We start from the raw sequence: 26,766 nt of genomic DNA, 5'->3' as shown, positions 1-26,766 counted from the left end.
CACAATCCAGTGCTTTATAGCAAGGTAGGATCTTTAAAATACCAAGCAATGATTTGATTGGAAAACTCAATAGATAGTTTTGCCTCTTTAATTTTGTTTTTTCCCTGTATGTTAAAGCTATAGTCTAATACTGACCACCCCCGATTCCCTCGACAGAATGAGACAAATGGTACTCTTATTCCCTGTGTTCAGCTCCGACTGGAAGGAACTCCCATGAAAAATGGGTAAGGAGACATACAAAGCAAAGTTTAGAAATCCACTAGAAGATCCTAATCCAGAAACACAGAAGGCTGCCCTTGAGGGGTGCCTGCTGACTCTATTTTTACCTAACTGTACACATCCGACAAAAAAGAAAGAAGCCCAAACAGCCAGGGCCCCGGAGCACCCGCTCTCCCATGGCTCTCTGCACCTACAAATGGTTCCTTATGGCAGAATCAGCAAGGTTGCATCGAAAGAGAATTACAAGTCAGTTCCCTTCAGAGGAAAATTTTGCAAACCAGCAAGGTGAGATTCGAAATAGCTAACAGTTACATGTTTAATAATATATTTCAGCTCAAATGTCAACCCTTACAGCCTCGTGTGATTGCTGCCCACAATAATACTCAGTTTTACCAACAATGGGTAATTGTTTTAATTAGTGATTTCTTTTCTCTTCCTCACCTCTCTTACTTTAATTCTTAGTACTAATCACATAACCTAAAGTAGGCTTTCTCCACAAGTCATTCTGCATCATTGTCAGACTTCATTCTCCTTATAGAAATTAACCCTGTGAAAGTATCTTGCCCATTTACTTCTTTCCCATATCTGTCTCTCCCTTCTAGAATATAATCTCCTTGTCTACTTTATTTCCTCAGCCCCAATTCTAGAACAGTGCCTGGTTCAATAAACACTGATAAGTAAAAGAATGAAAAGGAGGTTCTTTTTACTGTCCTAACCCATTTGGGGTTCATGGGGTCCCTGAAACTCAATTAGTTAAAAGGAAAATAAAAAGGCTTCCAGTAAAACCAGTCTAATCATTTTCCAAACATTCTCATTTGTAGAGAAAAATCTATATTTTGTTCATCTAAATGAGAATTATAGATTATAACTATCATCATCATCATCATCATCATCACCATTATAACGTGAGGATGACAATAATGATCCTATTATGAGTTAGGTGCTGTACTTTATATACATGGCTGTAATCTTCACAATGACTTCACTGGGTAAATATTATGATCCTAATTTTACAGACAAGTAAACAGAGTCAGAGAGATTAAGTAATGTGCCAAGTCACACAGCTCTTGAGGGTATGAGCTAGGAGTCCAAGGTCTTGTTGACTTTAGAGGACACGCTCTTCCTACCATAACATCCTGTTGGATGCTGAGCTAAACTCATCTTTTAATTCCATCCTTCAGTCTTTATGATCAGGCTAAGTGGCTTTTCTATCTTCTGCTCCCTTACCAATTCAGATACTATTAAAATTAAGAAATTATATCCATTCGCCCAAATTCTGAATAATCTCCAATAGCATTTCTTAAAGTATCTGGTATACTCAGTAACCAAGGAAAATTTAATTTGTAAAATACCCTTTTCCTTGATCATTCATTTTGTGCAAACCTGGATAAGTATCATTAGATTATTTTTATATGCCTATATGATTCACTGCCTACTGGTTTCACTAAAATGTTCTATAAATATATTAGTTTCCTAGTCTCACTCCTAGCATTCTCACCTAGGATTTGACCCCAGCTGCTTGCTTTTACGATCATCAAAGGCCTTAGGATAATTGTGTTAGAAAAAGTACATAATATACTTACTAAAATGCATCCCAACTCTGAAGAAGTAATACTTACAAATTGCTCAATATGCTTTTAAGAGTGAGCTACTAAAAATTTAATAGGGAAAAAATAACTCAAAAGAGAAAAATTTAAATTATGTCTATAAATACTAAATCTAGAGATTAAATTTGAGAAACGGGAAAACTTGATAAATGAAACTTTCATATGAGTTTTTATTAGATTTTTAATAGATAGTAAATTAAACACAACCATTTCAAGGGGTGTGGGTAGTTGCAAATTAGATCAATGCACTTAGTTTTAATGGCAGGAAGTATGCAATACAGCTTTGAAATGCTTCACAATGATTTATGGTGTATCTGAATCTCTCCCTGGAGTCATGGAAAGCTGAATTTCACTCTCAATTCTCACCCTCGCTTTTTTTGTTCTTTTTCTTTTTCTTTTTCACTATTTCACTTATTTTAATTAAAACAAAGAGCAAACCACCCAGAAGTAAAAATATATGTGGTCACTTCAAGAGCTTGGTTACCTCAGTATCTCCATCTAGTGGACATTGAAATTATTTATTAAAGTTTATTTTATTCAATAAATTCCTGATTGCCAAGTTTACTAAGCAAAGCAATTATAAGAAACTTCAAAAAAAAAAAAAAGTAAGAAAGAAAGGCAGCAGTTTTTTTCCATCTGGTGATAGAACTGTCAATCAGCAATACAAGCAGAGTCAGGTTACATTATTACACTAATAACAAGTACCTAAAACGGCAATATTCCTAATTTGGATATAGCTTTCCAGAAGTTTGGGGGTGTTTTCCAATAATGATTTTCTTGTCACTAAGGATCTAGAATCTTGAAAAATCCATTAGAAGATTTCGATATCAATAAATCAAGAGTTTAATTACTATTAGGCAACTCTTCAAAAACTGATCGTCTTGGGGCACCTGGGTGGCTCAGTCAGTTAAGCGTCCAACTTTGATTTCAGCTCAGGTTGCGATCATGTAGTTTGTGCGATAGAGCCCAGTATAGGGCTCTGCACTGACAGCTCGGAGCCGGCTTGGGATTCTCTTTCTCCCTGTCTCTCTCTGCCCCTCCCTCTCTCTCTCAAAATAAATAAATAAACATTAAAAAAACTGATCTTCTTAAGAATTGCTTTACCTCTTAGATCACATAATCTTAGTGCTAGAAGGCATCTCAAAGATTTAGTAGTCTAAATTCACTTATTTTACTAATGAGGAAACTGAGAACCAGAGACAGATGTCCCCTCAGCTATAAAGCTTGGGAGTGGCAGCACCAGAATTCAGACCAAGGTCTATTTTTCAGTTCCATACTTTCAGAGAAAAAAATAAATGTATTCTCCTAGGAGAAGACACTGCTTTCTTTGAAACAAATTATTCATTTTATGTTTTTCTTTAACTCATCCAGATTTAACACTAATAACAGAGAGAAATGGCTATTATGCAGATGGTGGTGGTGATGATAACTCACTAACTTAATCCAACCCCATTAATTGTCTCCTTTATGCCTGGCAGTGTAAAGATGTTTATAAGAACTTGATGCAATCATCTCTTTCTTCACAGAGAGAGGTTTTTAAAGTTATCTATGATTTGCCAGAATGACTGTGCTTCTTTTATTCTTAATGGATTATATGTCCCTGAAGATTAAAATGGAATCTCCATTGTCAATTACCAGTGCCTCGCCCAAGCCCTAAAAGGTTTGAATGAACGTGGGCCCATCCACATGGCTATCCCCTCCAGTTTTGTGTTGTTGCTGTTGTTGTTGTTATTTAATGTGTTTAGACCTTAAGGGGAAGTAGAAGTAACATTTACATGTTGTAAAAGTAAAATCTGCCATATCTCTTTGATATAACATAAAGTACAAGTACATTACCTATAGCAAGGCTCAAGTCTCTGAGAGGCACAACTGTGTTCCATGAAGCTGGCAGTTGGACCTTTCATTACAAAGTTAAGTGACCTGACAAATGGATGTTTATAAAATTCTTTAAATTTCTCCAAGTGCTAAACAGATGCTAAACAGCATCATTCATAATTCAAAAGTATATATCGTACTGCACCAATGCTATTCATAAAATATTCCTGCTTACAATACAAATAGGTCACAATTTTAGTTCCTCTGAGTAAGCTTTTAAAGATACTATGTCAAACATGTCATAGACCAGAGAGCCCTGGTGTCTGTTTAATGAAGTGGGTGGCTTATTCCTGAGAAATCCTTGAAAAAAAAAAAAAAATTCCTGAGTCTGTCAGGCTACTTTGTGTTCAAGTACTTTACTTCAAAATGAAATGGAAGGGTGGACAGTATTCTAACTCAAGGAAGACAAAACTGAATGTATATACAATGATCCCATGATCCCATCCTATGTGTTTGCTTAAATATGACTAAAGTGACTTTTGCTTCAGAATTATTAGTTTAGGGACACCTGGCTGGCTCAGCCAGTTGATTGTGTGACTGTTGATATTGGGTCATGAGCTCAAGTCCCACATTAGGCATAGACTTGCTTTAAAAAAAAAATTATTTTTTTTAACATTTCTTCATTTTTGAGGTACAGAGCATGACCGGGGAGGGGCAGAGAAAGAGGAAGACACAGAATCTGAAGCAGGATCCAGCCTCTGAGCTCTCAGCACAGAGCCCTATGTGGGGCTCAAACCCACGAACTGGGAGATCACTACCTGAGCTGAAGTCGGATGCTTAATCGACTGAGCCACCCAGGTGCCCCAAGAATCATTAGTTTAAAAGAAGTCAAACAGAAAATTGGTTAGCAAAGGGGTGGATATTTGCAACATACAAGAATACTTAACATAGAGAGTTCTTATGGAGTAATAAGGTGATTAATGAATACTCCAGGAGAAAATGAACTGAGTAGATATACGACAAAATCCAAAAAAATGCAAGTGACTGATAAAAAACATGGAAAAGATATTTAAACTCTCTAATCATCAAGATATGTCCATGACAGCATCTATCAGTTTGGAAATGATTTTAAAGATTGATAAAGTGTTAGTAAGGCTGTGGGGAAATGGACTGTCATGTAATGTTGCTGCATACTAATTGATAAAATCTTTCTAGATGACAATTTGTTTTAGGGTGGGTTTTTTTTGAGGTATTCCTGTAAAAGTTTATTTTTGTAAATTCTTATTTAAATTCTAATTAGTTAGCATCCAGCATAATATTGGTTTTAGGAGCAGAATTCAGTGATTCATCACTTACATACAATACCCAGTGCCCATTATAACAAGTGCCCTCCTTAATACACATCACCCATCTAGTCCATTCCCTACCCACCTCCCTCCATCAACCCTCAGTTTGTTGTCTATCGTTAAGAGTCTCTATGGGGTGCCTGGGTGGCTCAGTCAGTTGAGCGTCTGACTTCTGCTCGGGTCATGATCTCCCAGCTCTTGAGTTCAAGCCCTGTGTCAGGTTCTGTGCTGACAGCTCAGAGCCTGGAGCCTGCTTCAGATTCTGTGTCTCCCTCTCTCTCTCTGCCCCTCCCCTGCTTGCATTGTCTCTCTCTCGCTCTCTCTCAAAATAAGTAAACATTAAAAAAAATTTTAAAGAGTCGCTTATAGCTTGTTTCCATCTCTCTCTTTTTTCCTCCCCTTCCCATATGTTCATCTGTTTTATTTCTTAAATTCCACATATGAGTGAAATCATACGGTATTTGTCCTTTTCTGACTGACTTATTTTTCTTAGTATAATATACTGTAGCTCCATCCACATCATTGCAAATGGCAAGAATTCATTCTTATTGATGGCTGAGTAATATTCCATTGCGCATGCACACACACACACACACACACACACACCCCACATCATCTTTATCCATTCATCAGTCAATGGACACTTGGGACAATTTGACAATGAATTTCAAAAGGTAAAATGATCAGGAATAAGGCAAGAATTTCCCCCATCACCAATGCTTTTCCACATCATACTAGAAGTCCTAGTTAGTGCAGTAAGACAAGAGAAGGAAATGAAAGGTATCCAGAGAGAGAAGAAGAAATAAAACCATGTTTGTTTGCAGATAACATGACTGTCTATATAGAAAATCCAAAGGAAATAACCAAAAAAACTGGAACTAGAAAGCAATTATAACAAGGTTGTAACATACTAGATTAATACACAAAGTCAATCACTTTCCTATATACTAGCAATGAACAAGTGGAATTTGAAATTTAAAATACAATATCATTTACATTAACATCTGAAAAATATGAAATACTTAAGTATAAGTAAAATATGTACAAGATTTATACAAGGATAATATAAAACTCGAATGAAATCAAAGAACTAAATAAATGGGGAGAACATATTCCGTGTTTGTGGATAGGAGGTCTCAATACTGTTAAAGATGTTATTTTTTCCTAGCTTGATCTATAGATTCAATGTAATCCCAACCAAAATCCCAGAAAGTTATTTTGTGGTTATCAACAAATTCTAAAGTTCACATGGAGAGGCAAAACACCCAGAACAGTAACACAATATTAAAGGAGAGGAATAAAGTTGGAGGACTGACACTATCCAACTTCAAGACTTACTATAAGGCTACAGCAATCAAGAGACTTTGGTATTGACAAAAGGACAGACAATTCGATGAATAAGACAGAATAGAGAGCCTAGAAATAGACCCACATAAATATAGCGTGATCTTTGACAAAGGGGCAAAAGCAATACAATGGAGCAAAGACAGTCTTTTCAAGGAATAGTACCAGAACAACTGAGCATCCATATGCAAAGAAAAGAAACTAAACACAGGCCTGACACCTTTACAAAAATAAACTCAAAATGGATCACAGACTTAAATGTAAAACAAAACTATAAAACTCCTAGAAGATGACCTAGGAGAAAGGCTAGATGACCTAGGATTTGGTGATGAATTCTGAGATACAACACCAAAGGCACAGTCCAGAGGCACGTGGGTGGCTCAGTCAGTTGAGCATCAGACTCTTGATTTCGGCTCAGGTCATGATCTCACAGTTCATGAATTTGAGCCCCACATCAGGCTCTGTCTGCACTGACAGAGCAGAGCCTGCTTGGGATTCTCTCTCTCCCTCCCTCTCTGCCCTTTCCCTGCTTTCTCTCTCTCTCTCTCTCTCAAAAATAAATAAACATTTTTTAAAGGCACAGTCCATAAAAGAAAGAATTAATCATCTGGATTTCATCAAAATTAAACCTTTCTGCGCTGCAAAAGATGATGTCAAGAGAATGAAAAGGGAAGTCACTGACTGGGAGAAAATATTTGCAAAAGACACATCTGATAAAGGACTATTATCCAAAATATACAAAGAACTCTTAAATCTTAACAATATGAAATAAACAACCTGATTAAAAAATGGGCCAAAGACCTTAAGAAACACCTCACCAAAGAAGATATACAAATAGCAAATAAGTATATGAAAAGATACTCCACATCATGTGTCATGGGGAAAACGCAAATTAAAACAACAATGAGATGTCTTTACACACCTATTTAAATGACCAAAATCCAGAACTCCAAAAGCTGGTGAGAATGTGGCTCAACAGGAAGTCTCATTCATTGCTGGTGGGAATGCAAATGATACAGCCACTTTGAAAGACAGTTTGACAGTTTCTCTCAAAATTAAACATATTCTTTTCATACATTCTAGCAACTGCACTCCTTGTAATTTACCTGAAGGAGCTAAAAACATGTCCACACCAAAACCTGCATACAGATGTTTATAGAGGCTTTATTCATAACTGATAAAACTTGAAAGCAACCAAGATGTGTCAGTAGGTGAATGGATAAACTGTGTAACCTCCACACAATGAAATATTATTCAGTGTTAAAAAGAAATGAGCTATATCCAGCCATGAAACGATGTGGAGGAAACTTAAATGCATATTACTGTGTGGAAGAAGCCAGTCTGAAAAGTCTGTATACTGTATGGTTCCAACTACATGACATTCTGTAAAAGGCAAAACTATGGAGACATTAAAAAAAATCAGGGGTTTGGAGGAGAGAGAGAAACAGGCAGAACTAGAGGATTTTTAGCATAGTGAAACCATTTCATACGATACAATTATGGAGGATACATGTCATAAATTTATCCAAACCCACAGAGTGTATGACGCCAAAAGTGAACTCTAATGTAAAAGGTGATAATGATGTGTTGGTTTCATCAGTTGTAACTAATATACCCTCTCATGGAGAAGGTTGATAGAAGTGCATTGAGCATTTTCTATGCATTGTAGAGGCAAGGGCTATATAGGAAATCTCTGTATCTTCTACTCCATTTTACTGTGAACCTAAAAAATAAAGTTTATTAAAATAAAAAAAATTTAAATGTTGAAATGAGAATATATTTAATCCAATAATTTTATGCCCTAGAATTTATGCTAAGGGAAGAACTGATCAACTATGAAAAAGATTGTATAAATGAATACTCATCAAAGCCCTTTTTATAATAGCAGAATATTAGAAATAATCTAAATTTCCACCATAGAAATCCAGTTAAATAAATTACAGTATTTCATTATAATGAAATATTATTAAGTATTAAAACTGGTATTATGCAAAACCCTAGAAACAATGGAAATGCCCAATTATAGGGCCAAATTAATTATAGTATGACTATGTAATATTAAACAGGTAGCCATTAAAAAGAATCCAGTAACTGTATGTATGCTGATATGAATGATTCTCAATTTATATTCTGAAGTGAAAAAGCAAAGCAGTAGGGGGGAATGAATACATATACATATACATATACATATTTATATTTATATTTATATTTATATTTATATTTATATTTATATTTATATAATGTTCTTATGTGTATCACAAAAAGGGAAAACATATGTGTACATTATAGTGGATAGAGTATTTCTTAATGATTCATTAAAAATCTTTATCACGGGGGACCTGGGTGGCTCAGTCAGTTAAGCATCCAACTTCAGCTCAGGTCACGATCTCACAGTTTGTGAGACTGAGCCCCACATCAGGCTCTGTGCTGATGGCACGAAGCCTGCTTGGGATTCTCTCTCTCTCTCTCTCTCTCTCTCTCTCTCTCTCTGTCCCTCTCCCACTCACACTCTCTCTCAATATAAACTTAAAAAACTTTTAACTCTTTATCAGTGATTGGTTGTCTTGAATACAGTCTTCCTTTTTTTCTGTCTATTATTCTGTCTATTATTCTGTCTATTATTATTATTCTGTCTATAAGTATAAGATGCACAGAAAAGTGTATAAAGCATAAAATAAAGCTCAATAATTTTTCACAAAGAGAACACCCAAGAAACCACCATCAAAGTCAAGAAAGAAGGACTGCCATCACTTTAGAAAAGTTCCTTCATATCCCCATCTAATCATTTCCCTTCCATACATCCCAAAGGTTGTCATATGCTAAACTTATTTCTAATTTGCTCAGTTTTTTAATCATAAATGAATATTAAATTTTATCAAATACTTTCCTTTAGCTATGATTACCATGTGTTTTATTCTGTTAATATGATAAATGTGATTTTAATTAATAAACCAATCTTTAATTCTTTGAATACACTCAACTTGACCATAACATATTATCCTATTAAATTAACGGATTAAATTTGCTAATAATATTGTTTAGAATTTTTTGCCTTTAAGTTCATACAAAACAGTAACCTATAACTTTCTACCTGTAACTTTCTTTTCTTATAGCGTCCTTGTCAGATTTGGTATCAAGATATCACATTTGGTTTGGTAACAAGGTTATACTGACCTCATAAAAAACATCAGAAAATATTCTCTCTTTTCATATTCTTTGGAAGAATTTGTATATGCTGCTTTTATGTGACATTTCTAATTTATGTTAATCTAATCTCATCAACTAAACTGTAAACTCCTTAACCACAAGGACTATACCTAGAGTTTTCTGTACCCTAACCATCTAATAATTTGCATCTGATATATCAGGGCTTGAAAAATAATCATTATCTTGACAAAGAGTATCAAGTCAGTCTACCTATTAAAAAATGTTCAGTTCACACAATTGAGCACATACATGAAAAATTATAATTCACTTTTATTATTTTAGGACATCAGAAAGATCACAGAATGTTAAGGCTTGACTCCTCTCCAACGTACTCCCTATGTCTGCAATACTAGTTATATTACATCATAGATGACAGCATGGCTGAGCGAAGAAAGTATCTACTGTATTTTGAATCAAATCTATCTGAGCTGGAATCCAGACAACACCGTTCACAAGCAGTTTATCTTTGGTCATGTTATATGAATCCTCTGAGCCTCAATATTTTCCTCTGCAATACTGAGATAATAGAAAAGAAAGGCATCTTTTACTCTCACATAAATTCTAACACAACTTGAAGTTCCTAATTTTTCAGTAGTGACCTCCAAATCTTTGTGTCTCCAGAACTGCAATGCATGCCTTAGTCTCCATCAGTTAACCTTCCTTTTCCCTTCAGAGTCACTTTCTTGCCTACACAATGCAGTCTGATCTTTACTGTTCATTCCCATGACCACCAATACACCTAAAACTTTTCACACAGGTACAAAAACTTCTGTGATTACAAATTTATTTTCCTACATTATCTAATTTTTTGCCAAACTCTTCCCCTAAACTTTTCCAAAGTCCCCTATCAGGAAGGTCAGAGAACTGGAAGTATTTGGCAAATCTAACTGATTTGGAATTAAAGGAACAGCTACTCTTACTCTTGCTTAGGAATTGAGACATAAGGAATTTATACAAGTTACAGAGCAAATTGGTCACAAAGGGGGACAAAGCCTAGAGAGCTTTTCACTGCCCTGCTCACTCCATCAAATATTAGTCTGGGGGTCAGCATAGAGTGACTCTTGACCAAGATGGCTACCATCCCCTCTGTGAAACATAAATGAATGGAAATAGATGACACACCCCTCTGAATTTGTAGGGGGTGGGTATTTATCCTGGTATGTTCATCTTTTAGTTATTTTCCTTGCATACAGCAAGTGTAGTAGGCAAGGGCTATGCACGTATGTGGTGTCCTTAATTTCACAGGGATTGTCTCAGTCTTTAAATACTAGATAACATTTAACTAATTGCTGGGTGCAAGTCAAATTTTGGAGGCTTTGAAACACAGTGACCTAATAATGATAAAGATCTAAAGATCACAACAAAAGTTCAAAACACAACCAAGACATAGGTATGAATTTTCAGCAAGAGTGGTTTCATTTGAAACCACTTGGAAACAGTGAACCATATTCCTCCAATCTGCTGCTCCCTAATTTGTCTTGTTTGCCTTAGTTTATGCAAAAGGTAAACACACATTTAGCCTAGGAAAGGAAATGGAAAAAAGAAAAATTAAAAAAAAAAAAAAAAAAAAGAGGTGACCTAAACAACCCCTGCAAAGCAAGGCTTCTAATCTGCAAATAACTTAGTCACATCATCCAAGTGAGTCCAAATTACTCAAAATCATTAAATAAATGACTCAATCTCCAATCTTACTCCTAAAATAGAATACAACAAGAGATACAAACGCGATTCTGCATAACTGAAAGAAACTTGTCGTTTTTTTTTATTGATAAAACTAGGTGAATGGTTTTATATTAACAATACTAACTTAAAATTTCAAACATTTTTTTTTAACACAGGCCACCCAGGGCTAACACTAAACCTTCCTGGGTTTTGCACCAGTAAGTACATGGCTTCAGTCCACGTTCAACACTTAATGAAGAGATTCTCTTCAAAGATTGTATTCTGGATTTACCACCTTCTTAGAGGCTGTGCTGCTGTAGTTCATTAGCAGTCAACATCTGGCTGGAATGTTTTAAACTACTATTTTCCTTAACCATTGTATGGATGGGGCTCTTGTTATTTTAAGCAAACTGAAACAATGTCCTTCTAGATGGATTTCTAAACATAATAATTAGCGACAGTGCAAATTGTTTTCTGACTTTTCTTATATCATGTAGCAAACTGCTCCTGAAACATTCTAATCATAGTTCAAACTTCTGTGTTACTGTGAGATTCTTTTCATTTTCATGTAGACCTTGGTCTTTACTTTTTAAGCACAGGATCTCATTCTGAAGGCCAAGAAATACCTAACTTAAATGTAGCTATATGCAGAGAAAAATATGTCCTTAAACTGTCTCAAGGAATCAGCCCTTATAAACTCAAGAAATGAAAGCTTGGACATACTCGGCACCCAAGTTCGAACACTGCACTTGCTCTGCCTCTGAACCTCAAAGATTCCCTGCACAGCATGAATTCCAAACACCAAAACACTGCTTTGAAAGAGTATCAGTCCATGTCTATACAACTAACTTGCCCCAGAAATTAAGTCACTGAAACCCGTTGAGGGACTTAAGCAACTAGAAAACGTTCCTGCCATCAAATAAAGTTTTGAAAAAATTTTTTTTCATGAGGCAACATAAGAATTTCTAGGCCTCAGCTGATACATATTGATCAGTCTGGCTCAGAGAACTGTAATAATACACTTATGGGTTCACTCTGCCTGAAATGCCCCTGGGCCCCTCCCAGGATTTGGGACACAGCATCCCCTTCCTTTTTTTAGAACTTCCCACTTATTTGAAAACTTCCCCCACTTAACTTCACCAAGTAACCCTTCTTACAACCCTTTTCTCCATTTACCTATAAAATACTTCACACCTCATATGAGATAGATGCTCAGTTAATGAGTCTTCTGTTAATATTCCACTTGCATTTAAGTTCCATAAGGGCATTGACCATTCCTTTTCTTTTCTTTTTGTTTGTTTTTTAGATTGTTTTCTCCCTGGACAGTATGGGGTATAGTACAGGACTTCCAGCTGCAAGAAACTCAAAGATACTCAAAGCAGCATAGGTCACATTTTCACACCTCAGATCCCAGCCCTCCAAAGGCTTTCCATTATACTTGGAATGGAATCCAAAGCAGACTGTAAACAATGTGGCCTCTGATCACCAGTCTCAGCTCACCTGCCACCGCCCTGCCCTCTCCCCATTCCCCATACTTCCCCACACCAGCCTCTAATATTCCTGGGACATGACAAACACGCTTTAGCTTTAGGGCTGTCCCTTCTGCTTCCCTTCTGTGCTCACTCCTCAGGCCTTTGTTAAAATGACTCCTCCCCTAAAGAGGACTTCTCCTGACTCCTTATCTAAAATAGCAACTTCCCCTCCCTACAACCTATTTTCCTACAACCTGGCTGATATCATATTATATATTTGTTTGTATAGCTGTCCATCATCTCACACCATCATCACATCTACCAGCATATAAGTTCCGTGAAAGCTGGGGGTTCACTGATTCTATTCACAGCTGTATCCCTGGCACCTAGAACAATGCCTGGCACATGGTAGGTGTTTAATAAATGTCATTGAGTGATGCTTCCAAGACTTAGGGTAGGAAGTTTATACTGTGGCTAAAGAGCCTATCTTCTCTGGGAAGCACCCCCTCACAAACCCAGTGTAAGTCCCTGTTGTTCCAGGCTTCCCAATAACAAACAGAATTCTTGATGCCTAACTATGAGCTTCTCCAGTTTTCTCAGTGGACAGCAGCCCTCAAGGAAAAGTTTCATGCCCAAGCCATATTCCAGGTTACTCAGACATGACATGAATTGTATTTTTCACAAAATGCCAAAGATAACGACACACAGAATCCCCTCCCCACCCCACACCTCCCTGCTAGTCATTTCATTCCTCTTCAACCAGTCATAGGGGGCTTCTCCTCCCTAGATTTGAACATGGAGGATGTAGTTCAGCTCTATATTCTTCTGTTATACCCCTCACTCCTCCAAAAGTGGGTCTTCTGAACATCACTTACTTGGCCCACCATCTCCTCTATTAAAAGTCTATACTCTACCCCACCCCATCCCACCCTACCCCAGAAGAGGGAAGAATTTGTGGGTAGAAGCCCACTTACCACACCTCACCAGAGTTGCAACCTGTTTCCCAAGCTAGCCCCCTATCTCTAATCTAAAGTCCTTAAAAGGAAATTGGTCCTTTATTCTTGGCTTCCAAGGACAACTCAAGAACACACAGAAATGGAATACAATTCTAGAGCAACCTGAATCCTAAGCTAAAAAAGTACAGGCACACCTTGCTGAGTGCCTTGTTACCTCACGTTTTCCTGATAGAACACTTGGTGTTTGAAACTCAAGTGTTATAGACTATAGCTTAATATAATAATTTTTGAAAGGTGTTTATTTAAGTGCGCGCGCGCACACACACACACACACACAACTTATATCTTAAAACCTAAAATAACACTGCTAATAAAATAGAATTCATGACACCAGGTTTCCTCAAAGTCATAAAGTGTATTACTATGTAAAGTGACTGCTTGTTAACAACCAAATTGTTTCCTGTTCTAGAAGATTATTTCAAGTATTTTTCATTGTATTATTGTGTTAGTTATATAGAGGAATTTTTACTGTGCTTTTGTAACATTATAGGAAATTAGTTATAGGTTCTCAGTGGAGGAGTAATGCATTATAATTTCTCCTATTTAAAATAATAAGAAATTAGGCCCCTGCTTCATGATTTTTTGTAGAACAACTGATTTTTGGAATGGACTCCTCACGTTAAGTGGAAGTTGCCGGTATTTTCTTGGATCCTTTCACTCAAAACCCATCAGCAAGCCTCTCCCTAGGCTGTTCTGATTTGGTCACGCCCCAACGGCTCCTCTGTTCTCAATCTCTAAGTATGACGCATTGAATCCCTTCTTCTGTCTTTCTGTCTTCATCCTGCACTTCCCCTAACTTCAGTCATTAGAGCCATCCAAATAACTGCCTCTCTTACCTTTTTGTTCTCTCCACCCCTTCTTGCCATCCTTTTCTTTATTCAGTTAATTTTTACTTTTGCAGAAAGAATACATACACATAATCTAAAAGATCAAAGGAGTTTATAAGGACAAAAGCAGTCCATAGCTCTCTCCCTCTCACCCCCATCTCCAATGCAGTATGCCCAGAGTCAAACACTTTCCACTCTTAGCTCTTGCTTTAAATTATCAAATAAGCTGAGTAAAATGCTATCTCTTCATTATTCCATTTAAACTTTAGCTACTGCCTTCATATTAGGGTTAGTGAGGATTTTAACTCTCTTACACCCTCCTTTCCCTTCTTCCCAATCCTTCTCAATAAATTTATGCCAAAATTTTTGGTTAAATCCATATTCTGTGTATTTATTATTGAGACAACTGTTCACTTATGAGCTAAGTAATGAAAAGTTATTGATTTCCTTTCTGGAACAAATTTTTGTGTGTGTGTTTTTCCTATATTTAACAATTGCCTAATTTCCTCATTTGCTGAGTTTTATTTGCATATCCAGCCAAGCTTTTCCATCCCCTACAACAACTCTGTAAAACCACTATCAATCCATTTTTCCATATGATCAACATGTCAGATTTACCAGTTGGTTTTTTTCCTGATAAGATTTATCAATTCCATTTTTTCCCTTTCTTTTCTGGTTCTAATCTGTACTATTTCCTAAGCTTCTCAGTGCTATGAGTGTTATGTTGAATTCTCCCTTAACCAGTGTTTTATAAATACCCAATTCCTCTCTCCTGTATTAGATTTTCCATTTCCTCTCTAGTTTTAGTGGATTGTATCCTATTATAGTCTTTCATACTGCATGTCTGAGAATATTTTAGTCTATTCTTGTATTTGATCAATTCATTTATTCTAAGCTAGAATTCACTTATATTTTGAAGATTATACTCAAAAGATTGTAATTCACTATGTTACTTTGTTGTCTTCTATTTTCCAAAACTATTTTTTTAAGCTTATTTATTTATTGTCAGAAAGCATGAATGGAGGAGGGGCAGAGAGAGAAGAGAGAGAGAATCCCAAGCAGGCTCTGTGCTGTCAGCCCAGAGCCCTATACGGGGCTCAATCCCATGAACCATGAGATCATGACCTGAGCCAAAATCAAGAGTCGGACATTTAACTGACTGAGGCACCCAAGTGCCCCCAGAAACTATTTTTGATAAATTCCTTTTCATTCCTTTCTTTTCTCTCAATCAGTTTTCAGTGTGTTTTTTATTAGCCTCAAGTTTCAAAATTCCTAGAATTTGTGGAGGTTTCTTTTCTTTTTTTGAAATTAAAAAAAAAAATTGTAGATGTATAATTTATTTTCATTTATTACTCTAGACACCCAATGAGCACCTTTCAATTTGAGAACTCATGTTTTTACTTTTGAGAAATATTATTTTTACAAATATAGTTTTCTAAAAATTTTTTTAATGTTTATTTATTTTTCAGAGAGACAGAGAGAGAGAGACAGAGAGCGAGTGGGGGAGGAACAGAGAGACGGAGACACAGAATCTGAAGCAGGCTCCAGGTTCCAAGGTGTCAGCACAGAGCCCGATGTGGGGCTTGAAATCATGAACCGCGAAATCAAGACCTGAGCCAAAGTCAGATGCTTAACCAACTGAGCCACCCAGGCGCCCCTACAAATATATTTTTTTAATGACTCTTTTCTCTTTTTCTCCTTACTAGTTGGATATTGAATTTCTGGAATTGATCGATAAATTCTCCTATCTTTCTCTCTCTTACTGTCCACCTCCTTTTTTCCCTACTTTATCAGAGTTCTTCCAGTCCTCTCACTGAAACTTTTGTTTTACCTATCAATTTTTGTTAAATGTTTCTTTATTTTGAGAGAGAGAAAGAATGCGAGCAGAGGAGGGGCAGAGAGGGAGAGAGAGAAAATCCCAAACAGCCTCCACACTGTCAATGCAGAGCCTAACTTGGGGCTTGATCCCGTGAATCATGAAATCATGACCTGAGCCGAAATTAAGAGTCAGACACTTAACTGACTGAGCCACCCAGGTGCCCCCCATCATATTTTTAATATTCAAAGCTCTTTCTTACTTTTTAGTCCTTCAAAAAAAATAACACTCTGTTCTTTTTTTCAACATTTTCTTCTACCTCTCTGCTACCTCTCTGAGGATATCATGGCTTCTTTGAAGCATTCTCCTGCTGTCAGCATTGTCTGTTTCCTCTGAGTTCCTTTTTTAATTCTTGTTTCTTTGGTTGTCTGTCTGCTTTGTGTTGGAGGCTTTCTTCCAAAGTCTGATTATCTTCTGATGCCCTATCATATTTAAGACTGAGTTACTAAAAAGATGAATATAAGCTTTGTAAGTGGGCCTCTAATAGGGTTATAGAGTAGCTGGAGAATTTTTGTGGAAGGAGGTGACCAAACGTCAGTATCTATAGGTCTCTTCTCGAGGATGACTGCATTCCCTGTGAGAAGGAGCTTCCAATATTCCTGGTGGGGTGTGGAGTGGTGAGGCCACCAGTGTGCTAGAGCTGAGAATAGGAGGGGAGTTGGGAATTTCACTGTGCAGATGCAGAATGTCCATTAACCCCCCAAGTTTTCAATTCTATTCTCATCCTGCCTTTTTCAGTGCTCAGTGTCCCCAAGTCAAGCCTATCTCTGACTGTTTCTCCAGAAATTCCTGCAAAGGTGGGTGGAAATGGTCTCCTTACTTAGGGAGTTAAGAGTAAGCTCTGAAGGTCTATCTTCTTCTCATAAAAACTTTCAAATAGGGGCGCCTGGGTGGCTCAGGCGGTTAAGCACCCAACTTCAGCTCAGGTCATAATCGCATGGTTCATAAGTTCGAGCCCCACATCTGGCTCTGTGCTGACAGCTGAGAGCCTGAAGCCTGCTTTGGATTCTGTGTCTCCCTCTCTCTCTGCCCCTCCCCTGCTCATACTTTCTCTCTCTTTCAAAAATAAGCAAACATTTTTTAAAAAATAAAATAAAATAGACCTTTCAAATGGATTCCCACCCACCATGTCACCTTTCCATGGTGCTGGGTGCCTCTGATTCCTAAGCCTTTCCAAAGAACTGTGAGTCAGCCTGCCTTCCATCTGCACCTCCCTGCACAGGCACTTGCCTTGGACTTTTTTCCACTCTGCTAAGTCATGCACCATCCTTCCACCCACTTTCCATCTTTGTCTCTTCTGGTTTAGGGTTATTTATGTCTCCTTGATTCATCAAAGGTGGAGCTTGTACCTCCTCTTTTCTTGCTTTCCTTATTGTTTTGGATTTTTTTTTTTTAAGAAGAAAAAATGAGAGCTGGAGAAAGAAACAGTAGATATGTTCTTTATTCTGGCATCTTGAAACCAGAAGTCTCTAGCCTTTTCTATTTCATAGATCTTGTATTGCACCATATTCTCTTTTATCAGTTTCCTTCTCATTCATATTTTCAGTCTTTCAGACTTTCTGGGTGATTAGCCACTTGTTTTTCTTGGTTTCAGACATAAAACATTTCATTTGTTAATGAGTTAACAAATTCCATATCTACGTATCAAACCCCATGTGCTGTAGTTGTTTGGATACAATATAATAGGGAACACCGGATGTACATCTTAATTGGGAGGGAATTATTCATCAATTGGGAGAGATTACTCACCAGTTTCTCATGGGACTTATTTTTCTTATCAGATAGGCTGGTTGTTCTCCGTTTGCCTTCCTGCCCCTCCATTCTGACACTTCTCTGTATCGCAGAAGAGACACAGAGGCCACTATGGACAACTCCCCTCACCCACTGCCACTAACTGACACTTCCACCTGCTTCACTCTCTCCATGCCTCATTCCATCTCTAGCAACATTACTATATAGCCTTCGCTCCTAAAGCATAACAGCTTCTTCTGGATTCACAAAAGAACTCTTCCTAGTTGGTTCCCTTGAACTTGCCCACATCTCTGTAAACAGTCTTTTTATTAAATTCTCTTCAGCTATACGCTGTGTGTCATTCGTTTCTTATTGGACACTGATACATCAGTTTAAATTTTTTTTTGAACTAGGTCATCTCTAAAGTCCATGGAGTTCTTATGCTGTATGATTTTTACAAGAGTCAAGTATACAACTGGCACTTAACTATAAAGACTCTGAGCAAATTCGGCTTCCTTTCAGTTAAGATTCTATCTCATTACGGCAAAGAAATTGTCCAAATAATGATGCTCAACCCCTATAAAATGTAAGCATTGCCAGTGCAATTTAGACTAACAGGGAAACCTAGGATATATATTTTGTTCCCTTTAGGCAATGGAGTTAGTCCTGATAAAAGTATATTTGCTATTTTTTTATTCAGTTTTTTTAATGTTTATTTAGTTTTGAAAGAAACAGAGACAGAGCACGAGTGGGAGAGGGGCAGAGAGAGAGGGAGTCACAGAATCCAAAGCAGGCTCCTGCTTGGATCCTAGAGCCTGACACAGGGCTTGGACTCACAAACAGTGAGATCATGACCTGAGCTGAAGTCGGACGCTTAACCAACTGAGCCACCCAGGCACCCCTTTATTCAGTGTTTTTAATTGAGGCATAACTGACATACTTATGTTAGTTTCAGGTATACAATATAATGATTTGATATCTGTATATATCGTGAAATGATCACCACAATTAGTCTAGTTAACATCCATCACCATACATAGTTACAGAACTTTATTTTCTTGTGATGAGAACTTCTAAGATTTACCCTCTTAGCAACTTTCAAATATGCAATGCAGTATTGTTAACTATAGTCACCATTCTGTACATTCCATCCCCTTGACTTATTTATTTTATAACTGGAAGTTTGTACCTTTTGACCCCCTTTACCCATTTCACCCATCCCCTACTCACCATCTCTGGCAACAACTGGTTTGTTCTCTGTAACTATGAACTTAGGTGTTTAAAATTTTTAAATTGCATCCACCAGTGAAATCATACATATCTGTCTTTTCCTGTCTGACTTAGTTCACTTAGTGCAATGCTCTCAAGTTCCCTCCATGTTGTCACAATTGGCAAGATTTCATTCTTTTTTATGGCTGACTAATATTTCATTGTACAGATATATATTCTTTTTATCCACTCATCCACCAACAGAGACTTTACTATTGTAAATAAGGTTTCAATGTACACAGGGGTACATATATCTTTTCAAGTTAGTGTTTTCTATTTCTTCAGGTAAATACCAAAAAATGCAGTTGCTGGAGCATATGGTGGTTCTATTTTTAATATTTTGAGAAACCCCCATGCTATTTTCCACAGTAGCTGTACCAGTTTACATTCCCACCAACAGTGTATGAGGTGATATCTCATTGTGGTTCTGATTTGTATTTCTCTGATGATAAGTGGTGTTAAGCATTTTTCATGTGTCTGTCGACCCTCTGTATGTCTTCTCTGGAAAAATGTCTATTCAGACACTCTGCCCATTTTTTATCATATTGTTTGGGGTTTTTTGCTATTGAGTTGTATGATTTCTTTATGTATTTTGGATATTAACCCCTTATCAGATAAATAATTTGCAAGTATTTTCTCCCATTCAGTAGGTTGACTTTTTCTTTTGTTGATGGTTTCCTTTGTTGTGTAAAAGCTTTTTATTTTGAGGTAGTCCCACCTGTTTATTTTTACTTTGGTTACTTTTGCTTTTGGTGACAAATTCAAAAAAAATCATTACCAAGACCAATGTCAAGGAGCTTAAGGCTTGTTTCTTCTAGTTTATGGGTTCAGGTCTTATGTTCAATTCTTTAATCCATTTTGAGTTAATTTTTGTGTATGGTGCAAGATAGTGGTCCAGTTTATTCTTCTGCATGTGGCTGTCCAGCTTTCCCCAAATTCATTTCTTGAAGAGATTATCCTTTCCCCATTGTATATTCTTGGCTCCTTTGTCATAAATTAATTGACCATATATGCATGGGCTTATTTCTGGGCACTTTATTCTCTTCCATTGATCTCTGTGTCTCTTTTTATGCTAATACATTTGCTGTTTTTCACTTTGAAAACACAAAAACAACTTAATTCCAAAGAATTAAGAAGTCAATTCCAAAGTTTCAAATGTTTCTTTTTCTTCATCATTTTTTTCTTCCTTTCCCTTAGATATTTATACCATTAAAAACCTCCAAAATGCAAAAAAAAAATAATAATAATAATAATAATAATAAATAATAAGTTTCACCAATCCTCTTAATAAATAAATGAATTTGAGGTGCCTGGGTGGCTCAGTTGGTTGAGTGTCCAGCTCTTGATTTTGGCTCAGGTTATGATATCATGGTTTGTGAGATAGAGCCCTGCACTGGGCTCCATGCTGACAGCATGGAGCCTGCTTGGTATTCTCTCTGTTCCTCTCTCTCTCTTTGCCCCTTCCCCACATTCTCATTCTCTCTCTCTCTCTCTCTCAAAATAAATTAATAACTTTAAAATAAATAAATAAATTCCTCGACCTTACCCCACCACACACATCTGATTATCTCTTTCACCAAGTATAGCCAGATTTTTTGTATCTGCTGAACATTTCTACTTTCTTGCCTCTCACAGAGACTTTAACTCATTCATATTTAAAATTTTTTTTTTGTTGTTTATCTTTTTGAGAGAGAGAGAGCTAGAGTGCAAGTCGGGGAGGGGCAGAGAGAGAGGGAGACACAGAATCCGAAGCAGGCTCCAGGCTCTGAGCTGTCAGCACAGAGCCCGACACAGGCCTCGAACTCACAAACAGTGAGTTCATGATGACCTGAGCCAAAGTCGGATGTTTAACCAACTGATCCACCCAAGTGCCCCCAACTCATTCCTATTTTAAACTGTTCTTGCCAAGATTTTCTTTAACTTCTCTGATGTTAGATCCAATGGATGCTTCTTAGTCCTTGTCTTACTTGACATCTCAGTAGCATATGACACCACTGTTTTTGTGAAATATTCTCTTCCTTGTCTTTGTTGTCGCCTTACCTTTTTGATTTTCATCCTATCTATATGATTACTTCTCAGTCTCTTCAGTAGACCTCTCTTCCTCAGCCCATTCCTCAAATGTTCATGCTTGCCAGATCCTTGTCCTAGTCTCCCTTATCTTTCTACCTATGCTCTTCCCCTGGAAGTTCTTCTCCACTCTTATGGCTTCAGATCCCAGCTATACACTAAATGACTCTCAAATGGGCCATCTCAAGTCCAGATCTCCCTGCTTCAGGGATATTGTCTGTGACTAAATATTAGATAACTCTATCAGCTTGCCCACAGATTTCCCCTACTCAATATTTTACCTTCATCTATATTCCTTATTCCAATGAGTCACACCAAGCCAGAAACCTAGGTAAAATCTTTGACTCTTTTCTGTCCCTCATCTCCATACCCAATCAATTACCAAGTCTTATTGATTCCAAGATATACTTTCAGCTTATGATTCAGATCTCTCCATTCTCACTGCCATTTCCCTAGACCAAATAATTCCCCTACTATTGATATTGTTACTACTTTCCTACCAATTTTAATAATAGAGCCAGAGTGATCTTTCTAAAATATAGGTATGATCATGTTACCTTCTTCCTAAAAGCCTGAAATGTTTTTACAATGCTATCAAGATAAAGCCCAAATTCCCCATCATCCAAATTACTCCAGCCAAATTAAGCCCTTTCTAATTCCTCCAACAATCCATGATCATTCTTACTCTAGATATTTCCACATAAGATTCCCTTCAACTGATACATGCCTACCTGATGTTATCAGTGTTATCATGCTATCACTATTTCTTAACTAACATCTACAAATCCTTGTGTCTCAGCTTAGATGCCTCATGCTCTCTAAATCTGCATTTAGTATACTCCCTTAGCACACTACTTATCCACTTAGCGCACTCTATTATAGTCGCCTGTTAAATGTCTCTATCCCCCTTTTAGATCATAAGTACTGTGAGGGTTAAAACTGTACCTATTATAGCTTCAATGCCATGAACATTACCTGGCACAAAGCAGCCACTAAATAAATAATGGTTGGATAATGAACAAACGAATAAACAAATAAGACATCAGTGGAAGCACATTTACATCTGGACTTGCTTTCCTTTGCTTTCTTACCTCTCAATGAACAAAAAACAAGTAAGTTACCCTTCCCACCAAATAAGCCATAGCTTACAAAGTGCTAACTAACGTATAGTACACATGACAGCCAAAGAGAATTCTACCTGAACCTTTGTTTTCTCCTTTACTTGTCTTTCCTCTCATGTATAACATTTTCAAACTGAAAGGTTAAACAGGCTGAAGAAAGACTAAGCATGTGGCTGACTTTCTCTTGATCTGCCTGATGCCCTCCCCAAACCATCTATAAACGTGGTAATATAGGTACATGGGATAAAAAGAACCTATGGTAACATTTTGTTTGAACCAGAACTCCAAAGAATTAATTAAAGCTGAGCACACCTGCTCTGAACTGCAAAGTCAGAGATTTATGTGAACTTGTAAAGTTGAGGCTTTCTGACCTTTTGTAGGATTTATGTTTCCTTGAAATAAGCATTTCCTCTTTGTAATGCAATATTTTGTTTTAAAGTTTATTTCAGTGACTAACCTGCTGGTATAAACAGATATGCTGTTCAGTTCCTTTATTGCCTGGTCTTTACCCTTTTTACCCAGTGCTTGTCAAATATTTAATTTAAGGTTTTGGTTGAAAATAAGCAGGTCTAACTATGAAGCCTACAATTTCTAGCTCTAAAGTGAACTTGTTAATGAGGTGATCCAAAAAGATATGCATGCATTCAAACTCCACACGTCATCTAAGAGATTTAATCCCAGCTCTTCACAGATCTGCTCAGTTTGCAAAGTATCAGATACCTCACAGTGGTTTATCACAAGCGGGACTTAATTTATTAGGGTGATATGCATGTCCATGTGTGGAGTCCTTTCAGGTAAGACAAAGTTGTTTAACCAAAGGAAGATATTCCAATTTTAAGCTTCACACACTAATGCCTTTGGAAAGAGAGAGTTCTGTGAAGCGAACACATTCAAGTTGGTTACCTTGGATAAGTTCATTCCCAGCACCGTGACAGTCACCAAGCCAGCACAACACACCAAAGCACTGGAGCTAGAGAGACCAGAACTCGGTGGGATGTTTCCATCCACCAAACAATTCATTCCAGTCAGGTTGCTAAGACCAAAGTGCTCCTGAGAATAGAAGGGAAAACAGCACTTGTAACTTTGGTGTTGGAATCAAGGAGTAGCAAAAGCTTCTTTCATTCCCCAGAGAGCCAACGTTTATCAATGGACTTATTGTGCTATTGATAGAAACTGCTTGTGCAATTCGCTTTAGTGGAGTCTATACATGGCATTTTATTAAATCGTTCTTGGCCACAGGGTTTGGTAATCTGAAGATAATTTTTTCCTTTTTCAACAAAAAGCTATTGATCCATTTCCTAAAACTGCCTTGAATGATCTTTTTCTTTCTTTTTTTTTTTAGAATATTTTTTTATTTTAAATATGAAATTTATTGTCAAATTGGTTTCCACACAACACCCAAGTGCTCATCTCAACAGGTGCCCTCCTCAGTACCCATCACCCACCCTCCCCTCCCTCCCACCCCCCATCAACCCTCAGTTTGTTCTCAGTTTTTAAGAGGAATGATCTTTTTCTTGAGCATTAATTGATTTGAACAGATATAGGAAAAATATTAAACAATTATAATTCAATTTCAGAAGGTCCTCTGAAGAAAAAATGTTCTAAGCTTCTTTGGTTCCCTTTTACTGATGGAAAAACCTAGGCACCAAAAGATTAAAAGTTTTTTTCCAACACACAGGGAACTGGGAGTAGAACCCAGGTCCCTGATTTCTGGTTGAGAACTTCTCCACTGCAGTCAAAAACATGGGCCAGGATACTGTCACTGTGATTGAATGTAAGTCAGCTATATGAGGAAATCCAGATTTTTACTAGAGTTTATAGATACAGTTTAGCCATATGGTAGCTTTCAAGACAGCCAAATTAGATTTCAGCCACAGATGAGAACACAGACTCTAAACGAAGCAGGGAAACTATTTCTGCAACTAGGAAAGCCCAAAGAAATAATGAGACTCTGATCTAAAGATGGACATCTCTAGGATACTTAGATGAATATCTCGGATGGCACTTAAGATGATATTATAACATAACCTTTGTGGTTTAGGATTAAAAATAAATTCAAGGCTACCTCCTCCTCAAGAAAAAGTACTAGTGTGCTTGCAAATTACTCAACCAGCTCAAGACCAAAGTACAAAATACTATTATATTACATAATTATGCATTCCATCAAACATATTATTCTAGGAAGAAATTTCAATCAACTAGTTAGAATAACCAAAGTAACAACAAAACTCTGCAAATTAAAGGCTGTTTTCTTCCTTAATTCTTTTTGTCCTTTTTTTCCTATGTTGGCAAAACTGACACACCACAAAAAAAGAGATTCTGCTGGATGTATTTCTCTTCTTGATTTCAAGTCATCTAAAAATTTCCTTTCCAGAAATACAAATTATAAACTGAAACACTGCTGCTGCCAATGCCCTTTCATACAGAACATCAGGCAGCTTGTTTAAAAAAAAAAAAGAAAAGAAAAAAGAAACTTGGAGAATGCTATATATTTAACCATAAACTGATCCACAGTGTATCTTGAATGTGAATCATACTTACAAACTTATCATGCAATGTTTTAAATTAAAACGTACAACAGATTCAAAAACGTAAATGGATTATGCCAAATTCTGTCATAGCTCTATTGCAAAAGGGTAACATGTTCAACTTAATATAAACAGATTATCCTCTAAAATTTTCTAGTATTTGAATTTGAAGGTTTCTAAACAAACTAACATTTAAATTACTTCTCTGCCAAAAATTCTCTGTACAAACCTACTTTTGCACATAAGTGTCAAACCAGAAAAGAAAACTTCTAGACCTCAAATTCTCAAAAACAACACAAAGCAACATTCAGTATATTTAGGTCACTTTATCCATATGCTATAAAAAGCATGTGGCTATAAGGAAGATCAAATTGCATTTGCCAGGGAAATGTTTCCAAATACTGTAATTCCCACTAGTGCATATGATAAGCCAAATAACTTGAAGATTTAAAAGCTGCCAATACCTTTTCCCATAAGCTATTACCATGTGTCTGGAAAAAGAAAAATAAAGAAAGAAAGAAAGAAAGAAAGAAAGAAAGAAAGAAGAGAGAGGAAGAAAGGAAGGAGAGAAGAGAAGAGAAAAGAGAAGAGAAGAGAAGAGAAGAGAAAGAAGAAATGAATGCAGGAACTCTAAAACCAGAACCACCATAATTAGAGTATAGAACTACACATCAGAAATAAATGTGATGCTTTTCTATGATGGCTATATCACTGAGTCCTAGGCTACTCATGACAAAATTTCAGAAAGGACCAGCAGGCAGTAAGGGACACAAGCTGTCTAAAACATGGATTTTTAACAAACAAACAAAATTGATTTATCAAATCAATTTTCTTTTTGTCCTTCATACATTTTTAATTTGGAGAAAAAGTAGAAATATTTCATTTTCTTGCTCTTGTACATGACATTAGAGATAGTCATGGTAATTATTCAATATTTCTAAGGAAAATACACTAAAAAGTTTCACTACATCTTTTTTTAACTCCATCTGAAGTAGTAATAGCAGCACTGGTTACCATTTATTGAATGCCTACTATGTGTTGAGCACTGTGTAATCCTTGTAACAACTCTTTGCTGAACAGCAATGACATCATTATACAGAAAACCAATCTGAGACTTAAAGAGGTTGAATTCACACAGCTGAGTAATGCTCAGATTCACACCTAGGGCTGTCTAACTTGAAATCCTATTACAGTATATGCATACATATTGTTAGAAAAAAATGTATTGTAGATTATATCCTTCAAAAGAAAATTTATACAAAGATTTAAAAAAGAAAAAGGTTTGTGTTGGCTGCAACTGATTTATGAACAGCCATCACTGCCCCCTGTGGACATCACCCAGGAATAGTCATATCTACCCCATCCTCTGAAATACATAAATTAGCAAAATAGAACAGAAACATCAGTTAGCATTAAAAGGAGGCAAAAAATACATAGTAAGTAAAATAAATCTTGACATATAATATACATTATAAGCTCAACTGCTAGTAGTTGCCTTATAAACCGATTTACCTGAATTCCTTTAAATCCACATAGGAAATAGTTGTGCCACAGAGGCTTGGTTTTGTCAATCTGAATATTATTAGCATTAATACTGAAGTCCCTGCAAAAACAAAGACACATTAATTTAAGTCTAGAGGCTGCAAAAATCCATAGCTG

At 36.7% G+C, this 26,766-nt stretch overlaps 1 protein-coding gene across 3 annotated transcripts in view; it reads right to left on the bottom strand.

Moving 5' to 3' along the window:
• Nucleotides 1–26,766, bottom strand: part of GALK2 (galactokinase 2) — a 140,364-nt gene that overhangs the window by 74,932 nt on the left and 38,666 nt on the right. For all 3 annotated transcript variants that reach the window (XM_049611680.1, XM_049611679.1, XM_049611681.1), the window contains 2 exons: nt 26,620–26,710; nt 23,483–23,629 (listed from right to left, as the gene is read on the bottom strand). In XM_049611680.1, coding sequence (XP_049467637.1) covers nt 23,483–23,629; nt 26,620–26,710 — 238 coding nt within the window. The remainder of the gene's footprint in view (nt 1–23,482; nt 23,630–26,619; nt 26,711–26,766) is intronic.

The sequence above is a fragment of the Panthera uncia genome (genome assembly GCF_023721935.1).
Source record: "Panthera uncia isolate 11264 chromosome B3 unlocalized genomic scaffold, Puncia_PCG_1.0 HiC_scaffold_1, whole genome shotgun sequence".
NCBI lineage: Eukaryota > Metazoa > Chordata > Mammalia > Carnivora > Felidae > Panthera > Panthera uncia.
Note: the sequence above shows the minus strand (reverse complement) of the source record. Positions and strands in the feature narration are given on the sequence as shown.